The 15,796-nt window shown below is 51.8% G+C and overlaps 1 protein-coding gene across 1 annotated transcript in view; it reads left to right on the top strand.

Annotated features, from left to right (window-relative positions):
* Window positions 1-11,118, top strand: part of Htra1 (HtrA serine peptidase 1) — a 55,703-nt gene extending 44,585 nt beyond the window's left edge. Inside the window, exons 4-9 of the mRNA XM_004659207.2 lie at window positions 3,770-3,964; window positions 5,075-5,107; window positions 5,959-6,073; window positions 6,540-6,597; window positions 8,825-8,920; window positions 10,459-11,118. Of these exons, the coding sequence (XP_004659264.2) occupies window positions 3,770-3,964; window positions 5,075-5,107; window positions 5,959-6,073; window positions 6,540-6,597; window positions 8,825-8,920; window positions 10,459-10,627 (666 nt within the window). The 3' untranslated portion in view covers window positions 10,628-11,118. The remainder of the gene's footprint in view (window positions 1-3,769; window positions 3,965-5,074; window positions 5,108-5,958; window positions 6,074-6,539; window positions 6,598-8,824; window positions 8,921-10,458) is intronic.
* Window positions 11,119-15,796: the final 4,678 nt, after the last annotated feature.

Raw genomic sequence — 15,796 nt, 5'->3', positions numbered from 1 at the left:
GAATTTTTGCCTTATGTAGGAGGATGTAGGTTCAAGGGCTGGGAGTTGCTCTTGGTGCATTCGGCTAGCCAGGCTGTTTGTGGATGACAGAAACCCCTCCTATCTGTGAGCCTCAATTTCCAGATCTATAAAATGAGGCAATTATGCTCCCAGGTCTTCAGGTTGCCACGAAAGTGCCTCGTTGTCTGACAGGAAATGGTTCACTCCTTGCTCATAAATTCATTACATGATAAGACTCATCACTGGCAAGTCCTGGTCACCTCAGTGACAGTGAACAGCTGTGTAGCACTTGAATCAGGCTTGTCTATACGATGCCCTTGGCTCATCCTGGCAGCAGGCAGTACCCCCTGTGGGTCTGGCTCTCTCACAGAGTGTGGGTGGGCATCTCCTGCCCTTGTAGAAGTCCTTCCCTTTGTCCACACAGCTTCCCCCAAAGGGTTTATCTCCTTCCCAGCATCCTTTGGGCCTGAGCTCAGACATTGGAGCAAAAGAGGTGGACAGAGTTGTCATTAGGTCTCTGCTGGCTCTCCTACTAGGAAGGAGAGACAGTAGCTGGAAACGGGTGCAAGCTAAATATGGATCACGAGTCCCAGGTGGAGCCTACTTTGACCCTTCTGGTGTGGTCCACACTTGGTGGCTGAGATGGGGCTCTGCCCACTAGTCAAAGTCTGAGCTGGAATTCCTGTCTCTAACGCAGCTTCCCTGGGTGACCAGGCGGACCTGCCGTAGGCTCTGGCCACCTGTCCTGCTAACTCTCACAGCCAGCCTTGTAGCCTCCAAGACAGGACTCCCGGCCAGTTCTGGGTCCCAACGGGGTGTTGTTGTCCTGGTGGGCCTCCCCTGGTGTGGCCGACTGCGCCTCGGCAGCCTGGCTCTGCCCCACCCTGTCATGGTTGCTGAGGTCATTGCTGGCAGGGGCTCTTGGCGCCAGCCCAGGGTAAACACGTCGCGCTGAGCTTGCTCGTCTGTGCAGGGAATGCTGTAGACTAGCCTCAGGTGACCTCGGGGGGAAAGGGTCACAGTCGAGGCAGTACTGTGTCTCATGATATGCATAGGCCAGCAGTAGCACAATGGGTAGAATTCCCCACTGAATTTTCAGGGACTTGAAGACTGGAAACTCAGCCAATGCTTAGCTGATGCGTATGCCAGCCCAGCCGGCTATTTTCAGGGAGCTGCTCTGAGCCCAAGTCACCGAGTCTGCACAGTAAACCAACGAGATTGATGGACTGTGCTGTTCCCACTTTCCAAATGAGGAGACCGAGGGCCCGCGTGCTTGTGAGGCCTGGCCCTGGACTGTCCTGAGCTGGGGGCACTGCTCTCTGGGGCTGCAGTGCTCGATGTCTGGGTCAAGGCAGGCGCCTCTTCCTTAGTTTCCTGATCAACCCGATCTTGTAATCCACTCTTCCACATTTCTTCCTACATGAATAGTTATTTTATTTTTTTAAAGTTTTTGGGTTTTTTGAGGTAGGGCCTCACTCTAGTCCAGGCTGACCTGGCATTCACTATGTAGTCTCAGGGTTGCTTCGAACTCACGGCGATCCTCCTACCTCTGCCTCCCGAGCACTGGGATTAAAGGTGTTGCGCCACCACGCCCGGCTTTTACATGAATATATATTTTTTAAAGCCAGCATCATCCTTACTGGGTATGTTTGTGGGATGTGGGGGTGTCTATGCAGTGGAAGAGAGGCTTGGATGTGCCTCAGTCCGAGGGTTTAACCTCTGCTCTGTCTCCAGTCACTCAGGCGCATGTACTCACGTGCTGAAGGGTTACCATGACCTCAGCTCACCAGCAGGGGTCTGTCTGCCTCTCCCCGGTAGAGAGCTGCTAAACTCACTGGTTTTCACCACGCCACCTCTACCCACATTTGGCCCCTAGCTCTTCCCCTCCCTCTCTCTCGCCCTCCCTCTCCCTTCACTGCTGCTGCTTTTATTTTTTTTAAAGATTTATTTTTGTTTATTTATTAGAGACATGGGCAGGGGGAGAGATGGAGAGAGAATGGGCACTCCAAGACCTCAAGCCATTGTGAACAAACTCCAGACGCATGCGCCACCATGTGCATCTAGCTTACATGGGAACTGGAGAATCGAACCTGTGTCCTTAGGCTTTGCAGGCATGCACATTAACTGCTAAGCCATCTCTCCAGCCTGCTTCGCTTCTTCTTTCCTTCCATTTTTTCTTTCTTGTGGTGTCTCTCTCTCTCTCTGACTTTTGCATGTACATAGGGTGTAGTGTGTGAACTTGGATGTGTCAATGTGTGTGGAGGTCAGAGGGCAGCTTGCGGGCTGTCTTTCTCTGTGGCCAGGGTGTGCGTTTCCCCGAGGCAGGCTCTCTTCCTCAATCCAGAGCTGCTTCCCACCTGAGAGCCCCTGTGGGCCCTTCTGTCTCTGCTCACTCTGGACTTCAGTTACAGATGAGCGTGGCTGTGCCCAGCTTTTATGTCTCTTTTATTTTGATGTCATCATCTTTGCCTCCTATTACGATGGTCTTGTGTAGGTAGTGTCAGGCACTCTGAGGTCACGGGTATGCAGGCCATTTTGTGTCTAGAAGAGCACATTGTAAGGAGTCTTACCCTTCCTTTGGCTCTTACATCCTTTCTGCCACCTCTTCCACAATGGACCCTGAGCCTTGGAAGGTGTGATAGAGACATTGCAGTGCTGAGCACTCCTCTGTCACTTCTTCCCAGCACCATGGTGTCTTCTGAACTTCCCACCTAGGGAAGCCCTTATGCTCAAGAGGCAAGTATTCTTTTTTTGTTTTGTTTTGTTTTTGTTTTTTGAGGTAGGGTCTCACTCTACCCCAGGCTGACCTGGAATTCACTAGGTCGTCTCAGGGTGGCCTCAAACTCACGGCATCCTCGAGCTATTGTTTGCTTTTCCCTAGTCACTCAGCTCCTCAGACTTGAACTGGCCTTGCCTTGTTCTAAGTTGCTGTTTGGGGCTGCCAACTGTGTAGGCTTCATAAGGTGAGGAAATGGGCAGTCTTTTTTAAATTAACAAAAAAATTATATATTTGAGAAAAAGAGAGAAATGGGCTCACCAGGGCCTCTAGCCACTTCATACAAACTCCAGATGCATGCACCACCTCGTGCATCTGGCTTAAATAGGTACTGGGGAATCGAACCTGGGTCCTTAGGGTTCACAGGCAAATGCCTTAACTGTTGAGCCATCTTTCCAGCCCTCTGTGGCATTCTGGGGCTGGCTCCTCAGCCTGGCAAGCCTGGGAACAGGCTGGTACTGATACCTGACAGGGATGGAGAGGTAATCTACTACTTGAGTCCTGGTGTCTTGAGTCCTGGATGTGGCACCTATCCCTATGCCTCGCTGGCATTGGGGTTCATGAGGAAGTCAGCAGGTTCCTGCTTTCAGGACTCCCCCCATGTAGGACCCAGCTGAGGTGCGCTGTAGGAAGTAGGGGCCTGGTTCCCTGCTTGCCCAAGGCACGTGGGCGCAGGCTGCTTCCCCGGGCCTTCTCTTTCTGAGACTATCCTGAATCCATGTCTCCCCTGGTCCTCTCTCTTGAGGTTTCACAACAAGTCTGTACCTATGTTGCAAGATCCGCAGATGGCCTCCTATCCTCTCCTTTTCCTTGGCAGGAGGCCCCTTGTTCACTGATTGCCGAATGGTGTGCAATGTGTGGATGATGGTGGGCACTTCAGCCCCAGGAGAAGAGTGTGAGCCCGGAACGTGGTGCCCCAGGCCCTGGCGTTTCCAGCTGACCTTCGCCATTCTGACTGGGTTTGCATTCACCGGCGTGCTCTTGCCTCTGCAGGGAAAGCTGCCGGTCCTGCTGCTTGGCCGCTCCTCTGAGCTGCGGCCAGGGGAGTTCGTGGTTGCCATTGGAAGCCCCTTTTCCCTTCAAAACACCGTCACCACTGGGATTGTCAGCACCACCCAGAGAGGCGGCAAAGAGCTGGGGCTCCGGAACTCCGACATGGATTACATCCAGACAGACGCCATCATTAACGTGAGCCACTCCTCCCGCCCTCACCCCGCTGGGGTTGGAGCAGGTTTCTTCCAGAGGAGGCTGGGTTTAGGAATCAAGTCAGTATCCTCGTAGTTTTTTTTAAATATTTAATTTAATTGACAGAGAAAGGGGAAGAAAGAGAGAGTGTGAGAATGGGTGTGCCAGGGCCTCCAGCCACTGCAAACAAACTCCATATGCATGCACCCTGTTGTGCATCTGGCTAACATGGGACCTGGGAATTGAACCTGGATCCTTTGGCTTTGCAGGCAAATGCCTTAATCGCTAAGCCAGCCCTCCTCGTAGTTCTGTTGAAAGGATTCTCTTGTATGGCAGAGTAGACTGAGGGTTGCTAGCACCCCATGAGTAATCACCCCACTTCTGCAGAGGGAACCTTGGATTTGTCAAAAGAAGCTCCCAGTCTACCTCCAGGTCTAGTTATTCCCCTGCTTGGCAGCCCCTCAGGCACACTGAGGGTGTATGCAGCCCCGCCTCCCTTCCTGGCAGCGGGGTACTCACCACTGCTCTTTGCCACGGTCTCTGCATAAGTCTGCACCATTCCCTGTGGTTGCTTCCCGAGCCCGTGGGCCACTGCACACAGCTCATCCACGGAACGGCTCGAGCGCACATTTCCCCGCGTCAGCTCCCTCCCTGCGGGATGGGCGTCTTTACAGAGCCGCGCTTTCTGGCTCTGAAGCGCAGTGAGCTTCGTGTCTGTGCCGCCTCTCGTAGGCTCTGTCCCCACGTCTCCTCGCAGTCGGTAGGAAGTCTGGCAACCAGAATAGACCGAGTGGACTCCAGCTCCACTGCGGGGTGTGGAGGATTGACCGTGGGAACCCCAGAGCAAGGGGGCAGCCAGTCTTAGCCAGGAAGAGAAGGGGTAGGCCTTGAGCCCACCAATTCCCATGATGCATCCCAACATTTCCCCAAATGATTAAGGTTTTCTTTTTTTTTTCTCTCAGCAAACTTAGCCAGCCGAAACAAGTCCCAGAGCGAGCAAAGCCAAAGCCATGCCCCATCTGCCAGCACAGAGCTCTCAAAGCTGCTGGCAGCGATATAGATTAGCTCATGTCACGACGCAATCACAACCTTTCTGTCTCTTTTCACTTTCAGTATGGAAACTCGGGAGGCCCGCTGGTGAACCTGGTAAGGCCTGCCTTTTCCCCTGCCACGGTGTGTGTTTTCTTCTGTCCGCACGCTGTTTGGTTTTGCTTTCTTTTTGAATGTGAGCTTGCTGGAGCCCATGATGCAATTGCTTTAACATGGGCCCTGTGAATGCTGTCTCTCTGCCCTTGACCCTACCAACCTTTCCTGGAAGGAGTAAGGCCAGAGGTCAGGCTTGTGTTTCAAGCCACAGATGGGCACAGTGTAGTTCAAGTCCAGCTCAGAGAAAGGGATGTGGCATCATGCTGAGGGTCCCTGCGGAGCTTTCCCACCAGAGCGAGTCTCAGCGATGGCAGAGCGGAGGTGATCTGGTCTGGTTCTGTTTCATGCTTGCCCACAGCTGGGCACCCTCCCTGAAGGCCTGCCACATCTCAGTCAGTACTGCAGCATAGAATTGAAGAGCTAGAGGGACATTTACAGAGGATGAAATCAAGGTTACCTGTAGCCAGGCCCGGGATGAAATACCTGCCACCTCCAGGGACACTTGGTGCCAGGGACCGACAGCTCGTGGAAGTACACTGCGAACAGTTAATACAGTCTCAGCAGCAAAGGTTGTGGATTTTGAGATTATCTTGTGTGTGCAGCAAGGAGATCACTGATTATCAGTCCTTCCAAGGCTGAGCGTGGCCAGTGCTGCCCAAGAGCCTGATGCCTCTGCCATCACCATCCCCAGACCACCTAGGCTGACTTCGAACTTAGGGTCACTCCACTTACCTCAGCTTCCTGAGTGCTAGGCAACGTTTTTCAAAGACTCCTTCCACCCCCCCCCCCCAGTGTGTGCCTGCCTCCAACCCCCAATGGGTTCAATAAGCCACGTGCATCTTGCTCTACAGGATGGGGAGGTGATTGGCATCAACACCCTGAAGGTCACGGCGGGCATCTCCTTCGCAATCCCATCAGATAAGATCAAGAAGTTCCTGACAGAGTCCCACGACCGACAGGCCAAAGGTAAATAAGATGTAGGAGGCCTGGGGTACCTTAGCTTCCCCCGAGGGGCTCAAGGAAGAGGAACATGATGGTCCCTAAGTCCAGCCATGTCAGGTCCTATCAAGAATTGAAAATTAAAATAAAATAATGTGCAAATAAATATATAAATTTAAAAAAAAAATTGAGCGAAATGTATATGGTCAGCCCTGGAGAGGTGCTGGGGACCCTGAGTGGAGAAACCCCATTCGAGATAACATGTATGGGTTGAACCAGCCTGGGGAAAGAGCCTGGCTGCTAGAGGAAATGATGGGGTATTTCCAAGGTCCCACAGCAGGGCAGGATCCAAGTTAGGACTGCACCCCAGTCTCAAGGTACCCCCTCTGAACCTGACCTTGTGCCGGAAGCTGGGTCATTGGATCCTTGTCTCCTGCGTCCCCACCAGTCCCACAGACTGAGCTGACCTGTTGCCCCTTTGTTATCCTCTCAGGGAAAACCATCACCAAGAAGAAGTATATTGGTATCCGAATGATGTCTCTCACATCCAGGTGGGTAAGCAGGATGCGCGCGTCTGCCCTGTACTTGAGGACTCCTGAGCGCCACGAGGCCTTTGTAGCACCCCCGAAGGAAAACTGTCCGTTGCCTGCAGACATCTCCATTTCTGCTTAAAGTTAATTAAGTCACACTGGGTCACAGGAGGGCCCGTTGGCCTGGGTATCTGTGTTTTTGTGTTCAGAACATCTGGAAGACTTGTCCTCCTTTCTGAAGGCAAGTCCGGACATCAGAGGGCTGGCTCACTCCCTCGCACTCATGCCTTCATTTCAGCACGTGTTCTGTTGAAACTCACATTCCGGGAGTTCTCCAGTGCCCACCCCAGCCCACAGCACCCCACTCCCATGCCCACGGCAGCCGTGGGTTGTGGCTGCAGGAATGCCAGGCAGGCCTCGCCGCAGGGAGCGATGACTGACGGACTTGCTTTCTCAAGCAGTAAAAGTTGCTGCCTCGGGGTTGCCAGGCACTCATGACATACTGTAGGGGGAACCTGGATGAAAAACAGGGAACCTGCTCAGCCAACGTGGATGTAAAACACAGCTCTATTCAAAGGGAGTATCCGTTAGTTTATTCTGAAGTTCCACGGCCTGGGATCACAGATTCAGGTTGCCCCCAATACTGTGTCCCTGTAGTTCACGAAGTTTTTATAGTTACACACCAAAAGAAAGTCAGTAACCAAGGCACTTTTCAGATACATTGGTGGAAACAACAGGTAGGCCAGTTATAGGAAAGTGGGAGAAATCTCTGCTATAGGTCTCAGATGCTGTCTGGTGATATTCTTACTTTCAGGTTGGTGCAAGCTAGAGGGTGTGTTCTTATCCTTATAAAGGGTTTATTTAGGTCACAGGATGTTAGGTCAGACACAGAGAGGGATAATTGGCCACCAAAGGGGCTAAGATAGCCCAAGACAATCTCCACGCTTCCTCTGCACATCGAAGCTCTTCTAATCAGTTGATTCGTTCTGCGGGATATTCAGAGTCGGTGCAGCTGCTGTCTGGCACTTGAGTTCACACCAGCATGGCTGAAACTTGTAGTTCAACCGAGACCAGAATGCCACAGATACTAACTATGATGATAAGACATTTGACACAAATTAGGAATGGTTCTACCTTTCCCGGCATCCCAGAAGACGCATGGCTTGCCCAGGTAAAGTCACACAAGTGGCTCGCCTTGTGAACCTGGAGAGGCAGGGGAAGGAGCTTAGAGCGTAAGGTACCTTCCCGGCTCATCCGCCAGCTTCCATGTTTCTGGACTTAAAACAGCCAAGGACTCGGTGTCCTTCGCTCCACGATGAGCTTAGCAGTGTACATGTGCCTACCTTGTAGACGGGCTCAGACCAGCAAGGGCCATAGCCACCGGCCACAGCAGCTGCCACATGATCCTCACCAAAACCTGTCACAGGAGCCGGGCATGGTGGCGCACGCCTTTCATCCCAGGGCTCGCTCGGGAGGCAGAGGGAGGAGGGTCCCCATGAGTTCAAGGCCACCCTGAGACTACATAGTGAATTCCAGGTCAGCCTGGGCTAGAGTGAGACCCTACCTTGAAAAACAGTCACAGAACTCTGTTGCTTACTCCATTGTGCAGCTGAGGAAAGGCAGAACAGCTGATCACACCGGCAGTAGTGAGGCTAGCAAGTGGCAGAGCGGGGCTGTGCATTGGGTCAGCCATGTCCCGTGTTACGGCTCCATCAGTGGTTGCTGTTATTAACATAACTACATCATAAAAAAAGATAACGATTAAAGTATGTCCCTGTGACACAGTGTGACACAGTGAGCCCTTTTCTGCAGTAGGCAGGCCATCTTAAAATAGGATCAGGGCTAGGGAGGTAGATGGTTCATCAGTTACAGGCACTTGTTCTGCAAGAGATGGCCAGCTCCCGTGTGAAAATCCAGACACCCGGCGGCTCGCGAGTCTGTTATGCCAACGTGCCCGTGGCAGTGGGATGCAGAGTCGGGAGAATCCTCGGGCCCATAGACCAGTTGCCCTTCGCGGTAGCAAAACGACGAGAGATGCTGCGTCAAGCAAAGGTGGAAGGGAAGGTTCTGCAACTCCAGGTTCTCCTCGGGTCTCCACCGAGACGCACATATGAAATAAAATAGAATCAGAGTGCTGGGAGAATGTTCCACTGAGATGGAGGATAAGAGGGGAAGTTGGCAGGACCCGAGTGTGGTCAGAGACCAGCTGGTGCTTAGTAGTAACTCCAGGGCCTTTTCTCCCGAGCAGCAAGGTCAAAGAGCTGAAGGACCGCCACCGGGACTTCCCAGACGTCCTCTCGGGAGCATATATCATTGAAGTCATTCCCGATACGCCGGCAGAAGCGTGAGTGCGGAGGGTTTTCCCTTTCCTGGTGACGCATGCGGCTCCTGGGGCAGCCGAGGGGAATGAGTGCACCTACTTCTGATAAATGTGCTCGGTGGTCCCGGTCCCAGCGGGTCTCCTGACTTGATTGGACTTGGGGCCCATCTACACGAGCGTTTCCTGCCTGGGAAAGTCCTCACTTCGCCAAAGCCCTGGGGTAGTCCGGGGTCTCTAGGAAGCCTAGTTTGGAGAAGGGATTTGTGGAGCAGCGTCCTGAGCCTCAGGATCCATCCCTCCTGCAGCCTTCTCTAACTGTGTCTGTGATCCATTAGGACACACTTGTCAACACTGCTCGAAAAATAACCCAAGCGACATTAAAATAGCACGAAAGAAGTAGCTCAGCCAACAGTTGGACTCGTTACATGTATTAACAACATCCAAAGATGTGGGGGACCAGGAGCCGTAAAGGCTCAGGCCCTGGGGGGGCCGGACCTGTGGCCCACTGCTGCTTCTGTATGTCCTGTGGGCTAAGAACAAGTCATTTTTATTTGTTTTAAAATATGATTGGAAAAATTTCAAAACAGGTCTGGGGAGATATCTCAGTGGGTTTCCCCTCCAGCACAAGGAAAGGGTTTAGATCCCTGGTGCACGTGACAAATGCCATTTGTGGCAGCACATACCTATAATCCCCGTGCCCAGGAGGCTGGCACAGGAAGATGGGGGCAGTTGCTAGCTGAGCTCATCTCACCTAGTTGATGGGATCTAGGTTTGGTGAGCAACTCTATCTCAAAATAAAAATGTAGAGAGTGAGGAAGATTGTTATCAATCAACTTCTGCCCTCTATGCATGTATATGACATGTGTACCCCCACACACGAACACATGTACCTGTGCAGACACACTATATACATATGCACACAATTCTAGAACACTGTCTTGTGATGTTGCAAATGCTATGAAATGCAAATTCCAGCATCCACACATGCTTTACTGGACCACAGCCATGTCTGCAGAGATGACGACATCTTATCTGGGGCAGCTTTTGTTGCCTCTAGCAGAATTAAATAGAAAAGAGAGAGAGGGGAGAGCATGCGTGAGAGTTCCCCGCAGGTCCTACAAAGCCCCAGATATTTCCCGTTTGTTGGTCTTTGTGGGAAAATTTTTTCAGGCGCCTGTGTTAGAGTGGAAAGGATCATGGCACCATATCGACACTGTCACCTAGGAGCTGGAGGTACAGCCACCATAGAAAGGAGCCACCTCCAAATGGACACGTCCCCCCACCCCATTCCTCATTCCCGGAGGAATTACTTTCATCAGCAAGTTGGCCCTGGTCACAATACCTGGCAGATAGATCCTTGTCTCCGTTGGGGACAGGCAGTCAGCAGGTCACACTAATGCCATAGGCTGCACTGGACATTATTGGTGATGTGACGTGAAAGTTTCAAAAGGAAATGCCATCTGCTCCGCTCTAGTTGATCACTCCCCTTTGCCCCGGGCAGGTTCTGAGCTGAGCCTCCCTGGATGAATGCCAACGAGTGTTTGTGTCCCTTTGTGTTGCAGTGGTGGGCTCAAGGAAAATGATGTCATCATCAGCATCAACGGACAGTCGGTGGTCTCCGCCAATGACGTCAGTGACGTCATTAAAAACGAAAGCACTCTGAACATGGTTGTCCGCCGGGGCAATGAAGACATTATGATCACGGTGATTCCTGAGGAAATTGACCCTTAGACAGAGGCAGGAGCTGGACTTCATGTTTCCCACAGAGACTCCAGTGGATGATGCGTGAGAACTCTGGGCTGGTGGCACTATGGGGCACCCAGAACTTGTGACCACCATCTAGCTTGTTGGGTGGAAACGCCCTGGCCAGCAGAATCCTTCGTGATAGTTTGCAGCAAAACAAATGTAATGTTTCAGGGGCGCAGGCAGGAGCTCCGCCCTCCGTATCTATGTACGCAGCGTGCTTTTCCTTGCCAGCTTGGGCTGGTCCTACGTAGACAGTCAACATTTGTCCCTCTGTTTAACTGAGTTGTCCAACTAATGCAGTTGAGATGCATAGCTAAGAGGATGGTCCCCAGGAGCCACCATCCTGGACGAGTCAGTACCGGAGGAGGCTGGCGTGCAGGGAGCACAGGTGGGTGAATGCTGGCTTCTGGGACGTCCAAAGTTGCCTCTTCAGAACTGGGGGCACCGAGTTTGAGCTATTAAAATACTTGTTCATACATGGCTTCCGGCGTGCTTCTTTTAACGGCTGCTTCCAGCCCTCTGGAGGTGGCCATGATGTCAGTGCCTCCTCATTCAGCCACGCTGTGCACACAGGACTGAGCTCTCGATCCTGTGAGCTCTTGTAAAATCATCCTGTGGTGGGCTGGGGTGTGGCTGAGTTCGTATAGTGCTCGTCTAAGTAGACTAGGAGCCCTGGGTTCAGTTCTCAGCACTGCATACAATCCAGTGTGGTAGCATACACCAGTAATCCCCAGATCAGAAGTTCAAGGTCATCCTCAGCTGCATCCAGCCTGGGGATACGTGAGACCCCGTCTCAAAGACAGGTGTTTTTGGTGGAGTGGGGATGAAGGAGATGGCCCAGTTGTACTCACCTTACAAGCATGGACTTGAGTTTGAGTTCCAGAATGCATGTAAAAAAGCTAGGTGTGGGGCCACGCCTGTAATTTCAGTACTAGGGAGGTGGATGGAGGCAGCAGATTCCCTAAGGTTTACTGGCTTACAATGTAGTCATTAGGCAAGCTTCAGGCCAGTAATAGACCCTGTTTCAAAAAAGGGGATGGGCTGGGCGTGGTGGTGCACGCCTTTAATCCCAGCACTCGGGAGGCAGAAGTAGGAGGAGCTCCGTGAGTTCGAGGCCACCCTGAGACTCTATAGTGAATTCCAGGTCAGCCTGGGCTAGAGTGAGACCCTATCTTGAAAAACCAAAAAACAAAAAGTGGATTGTGGGGGGCTGGAGAGATGGCTTAGCAATTAAGCGCTTGCCTGTGAAGCCTAAGGACCCCAATTCAAGGCTTGATTCCCCAGGACCCACGTTAGCCAGATGCACAAGGGGGCACATGTGTCTGGAGTTCCTTTGCAGTGGCTGGAGGCCCTGGTGCACCCATTCTCTCTCTCTGCCTGTCACTCAAATAAAATACTTAAAAGTGGATGGCGGGCTGGAGAGATGCCTCAGCCAGTTAAAGTTCTTCCTTCAAAGCCTAACAACCCAGAATCAATACGCCAGTACCCACATCAAGCCATCAAAGTGGTGCATGTGTTTGGAGTTGGTTTGCAGTGGTCAGAGGCTCTGGTGCATCCATTCTCTTTCTCTCTGTCTCCTTGCAAATAAATGAAATATTTGAAAACATGGATGGTGTTCTTAAGCAATAGGACTCAAGGTGGTCCCATGGCCTGCACACTCAGGCCTGTGATCTTCCCACAACCTGCACACACACACGTGTGCCCACACATGCACATAAAACACATTTTTTACAAAGTATCCCCTGCGGGACTTGCAGGTACTATATAACTGCTGCCTGGCCACCCTGGCTTTCTGCATTGTGCTGAAGGACAGATGTTCTAGCATCTGGATCCTTTCAAACTAAGAGTCCGTCAGCACTATACATCATGCAATCAGTCAACAAAGATTTTTCCAGGCCTCTGCTCAGTGCCAAAAGGGCTTGCATCTGCCTTGCTCTGGGCCAAGTGGGGAAGGCAGCCAGGCAGAGCAGATGCGGGCCTCTGTCCTCCCAGCAGGAAGTTAGGTCTCCCAGAAAGCAGCCTATTGAAGAGACCATGACACTCAGGTCTGTTCTGACATGAGCCCCCAGAATACATAAGGCTGTGCCAATCTCATTTCTCCTGGGTCTGGTCCTGTGGTTTAGAGTGAGGCTCCCTCAACCTGCCCTCCAACTGATGCAGCCTTCACAGCCGTGGGGAGTCCTCTCCAGGAAGGCTCGGGAAGCAAGACCCAAGAAGGAAGACTTTTCTTGGATGTGTGCACAGGCCTGGGTCCCCGTGGGGAGCTTAACACCACAGCTGGAGCTGTCGATGCCAAGAGCAGAGGGTCAAAGGTTACGCAGTTACCAGCGCAGAGAAGTCCCTTGTCCAGACTGTTGAATCCTTCCTCCACCAGGACATTGCAAGGTCTGGTTTGTACCTAGCGAAGCTGTGGAGGGCCACATGTGGGTCCCTGCTGTCAAGCAAAGGCGGCATCAGTACTCCCACAGAGAACCTGTGGCCCTTGCAGACCAGGCTGCCCTCCGCTCTCTGCTTGGAGGAAGCTGTAGAGCCACGAAGAACCAGTCCTGGAAGTCTTAGCATGTGTTTTGCTCACATTCTTGCCCTTGCAAGTGATGAGCAGAGTAGTGAGTGGTTTCCAGGCTCACCCTCAGATGTTTTGGGGTTGGAGGTAGCTGGCCTTTTGGAGGGGGGGAGGGAATCCGTGGGCTGGGGTCTGCTGCAGAGTAGAGAAAGCCCTGAGTGGCAGAGAGATCAGAGTGTTGTTACCGAATTCAAGGTTCATGTCCACATCACGTTACTGAAAAACTGGAAGACAGGAAACAGTGGAAGGCAATGGATTGACTCTTTGGGCACTGAGATGATGGGTACTGAGTCCCCTTGCACTAGGACCTACGACCCTCCGGATAGCAGCTGCGATATCCTTTCTGATAAACTGAATTAACTTTTCTGCAAATCGATGCACGAGAGCCAAGCATACAGGTCCTTAAAGGCTGAGAGGAAGGGTTAGGGAAGGGAAGCAAAGGGAACCTGTGTCCCTCACCTGTCACATCACATGAGGAAGTAGACCAGCAACCCTTCTGCTCTCACTATTCATGACTCTCTCTCCCTCTCTCTCCCTCTCTCTCTCTCTCTCTCTCTCTCTCTCTCTCTCTGGCGCATGACCTCAGGTAGACATCTCACAAGTCCATATTTCCGTCCTCTGTTTCCAGAGCAGCCATGGCCCTGTGTCTTCAGCCTCCTGTGTCTGGGGACCCAAGACCTCCCAACACTCAGTTGTTACATCTCACTGGGGCTCAACAGGAAGTGAGGTGTCCCATGTATGTCACAGAAAGGGTAGCTCAGGACACCATAGTCATGTCTGAGGACATGGCTGTAGACACCTGTGGAAGCCTGAGTCCTGTGGGGGCTGCCTGTTCTGGCTGTATCAGTGATACTTTTAAAAAAATGTTTATTTATTTGGCAGAGAAAAAGGGGGAGAGAGAGAGAATGGGCGTGCCAGGGCCTCCAGCCACTGCAAATGAACTCCAGATGTGTGTGTCCCCTTGTGCATCTGGCTAACGTGGGCCCTGAGGACTTGAACCTGGGTTATTTGGCTTTGCAGGCAAATGCCTTAACCGCTAAGCCATCCCCCAGCCCCTCCCTCAGTGATACTTTCATGGGACCTCACAAGACACTTGTTTCTTCTGCTTGCTTTGGGCTATGATAGACACTTTTGAAACATAAATGAGCCAAAACCTGCGATATAGCACCGAGCCAAAAGAGCTTGGCTTTAGGACCTTGATGAACTTGAGTTTCCTGGCTGTGTGACTTTGATCAAATTACTTAACCTCTCTATGATTGTTTCCCATACATAAGATGAGGAGACTAGTCCTCACTTCTGCTTTTGGAGGGAATCAAATATGTTAACTTATGGCACACTCAATAAATAAATAAATTAATAAATAAATAAATTAATGTCCTTGACCCTCAGTTTCCCCTATGTAAAATGAGGAAAAATCGTCATACCCTGGTACTGGCATGGCATGTGGGCACAATCTATATGCAGGTCTCTTTTCATCATCAGGGCTCCAAGGCTGTGGCCTTTAATGACCCTCCCAAGCACCCGCTCCCCAAACCGCCAGTGGCTAACATTTACAAGGGTTTTCTGTGTGTCAGACCTGTGCCAATACATCTCTGTATTTAATTCTCAGAGGAGTTCTAAGGTCAATGCCCTATTTATCCCCTTTCATAAGAAGAAGAAATTGACCCTCAGAAATGAAGCACCTTGCTCCAGCACCACAGCAAGTGAGAGCCATCCCTGAGCCAGGAGGTCTGGGCCCATGGCTTCTGCACTGTGGCACTGGCCCCTTACCACCTTGCCACCACAATTCCTGGTTATAAATAAGCTCCAGGGACAAGACCCCCTTGCCTGGCTGCCTCTCAGAACAGTGGAGGTAACTGTGGGCACAGACTCAGCCCCTATGCAGTTCTGGTGTCTCCAGGCTTTTTCGGGCCTCCCTGAAGTCCCCTGGCTGATATCTAGTAAATGGCCATCTTCTGGCTCTCTGAGAAGTCCCTCCTGCTCCCCACGGTTGTGCTTACCAGCACCTCTTCCAGTCTCATCTGCTGTGGCTCCACACCTTGACTGGCATGTTTTTTGTTTGTTTTTGTTTTTCTGTCAATCTTTAAGGGATGTCTCCATGATGGCTGTGTCCCTGCTGAGACAAGCCTTGACAGTGGCATTAAAAAAAACTTTATTTATTAATACGAAAGATAGGAAGACAGAGCAAGAGAGAGGATGGGCACATCAGGGCCTACAGCCATTGCAAACGAAGTCCAGATGCATGTGCCACCTTGTGCATCTGGCTTACGTGAGGACAGGGAATCGAACCTGGGTCCTTAGACTTCACAGGCAAGCACTTTAACTGCTAAGCCATCTCTCCGGCCAGACAGTGGCATTTTGGCTGGCCTGAAAGGGTGCTGTTTCCATTGCAGGAGATGCCACTGTAGTCAGGGCCAAGCTGGTGACAGTGAACAGACCCTACTGTGGAAGCTTCTTTTCCCTGGAAGGTGGCCTTCGGTGAGGGCAGAGCTTTGCCAGGACTAGGGTGTTTTTTGCTGCTGTCTGTCCTGCCACCACTCTCCAGGGAGTGTGGGAGTCATTGCACAAGAAGAGGTTGTAAAGGACAGCCC

This window comes from Jaculus jaculus, chromosome 1, assembly GCF_020740685.1.
Source record: "Jaculus jaculus isolate mJacJac1 chromosome 1, mJacJac1.mat.Y.cur, whole genome shotgun sequence".
NCBI lineage: Eukaryota > Metazoa > Chordata > Mammalia > Rodentia > Dipodidae > Jaculus > Jaculus jaculus.
This window is presented reverse-complemented; position numbering and strand designations above follow the sequence as displayed.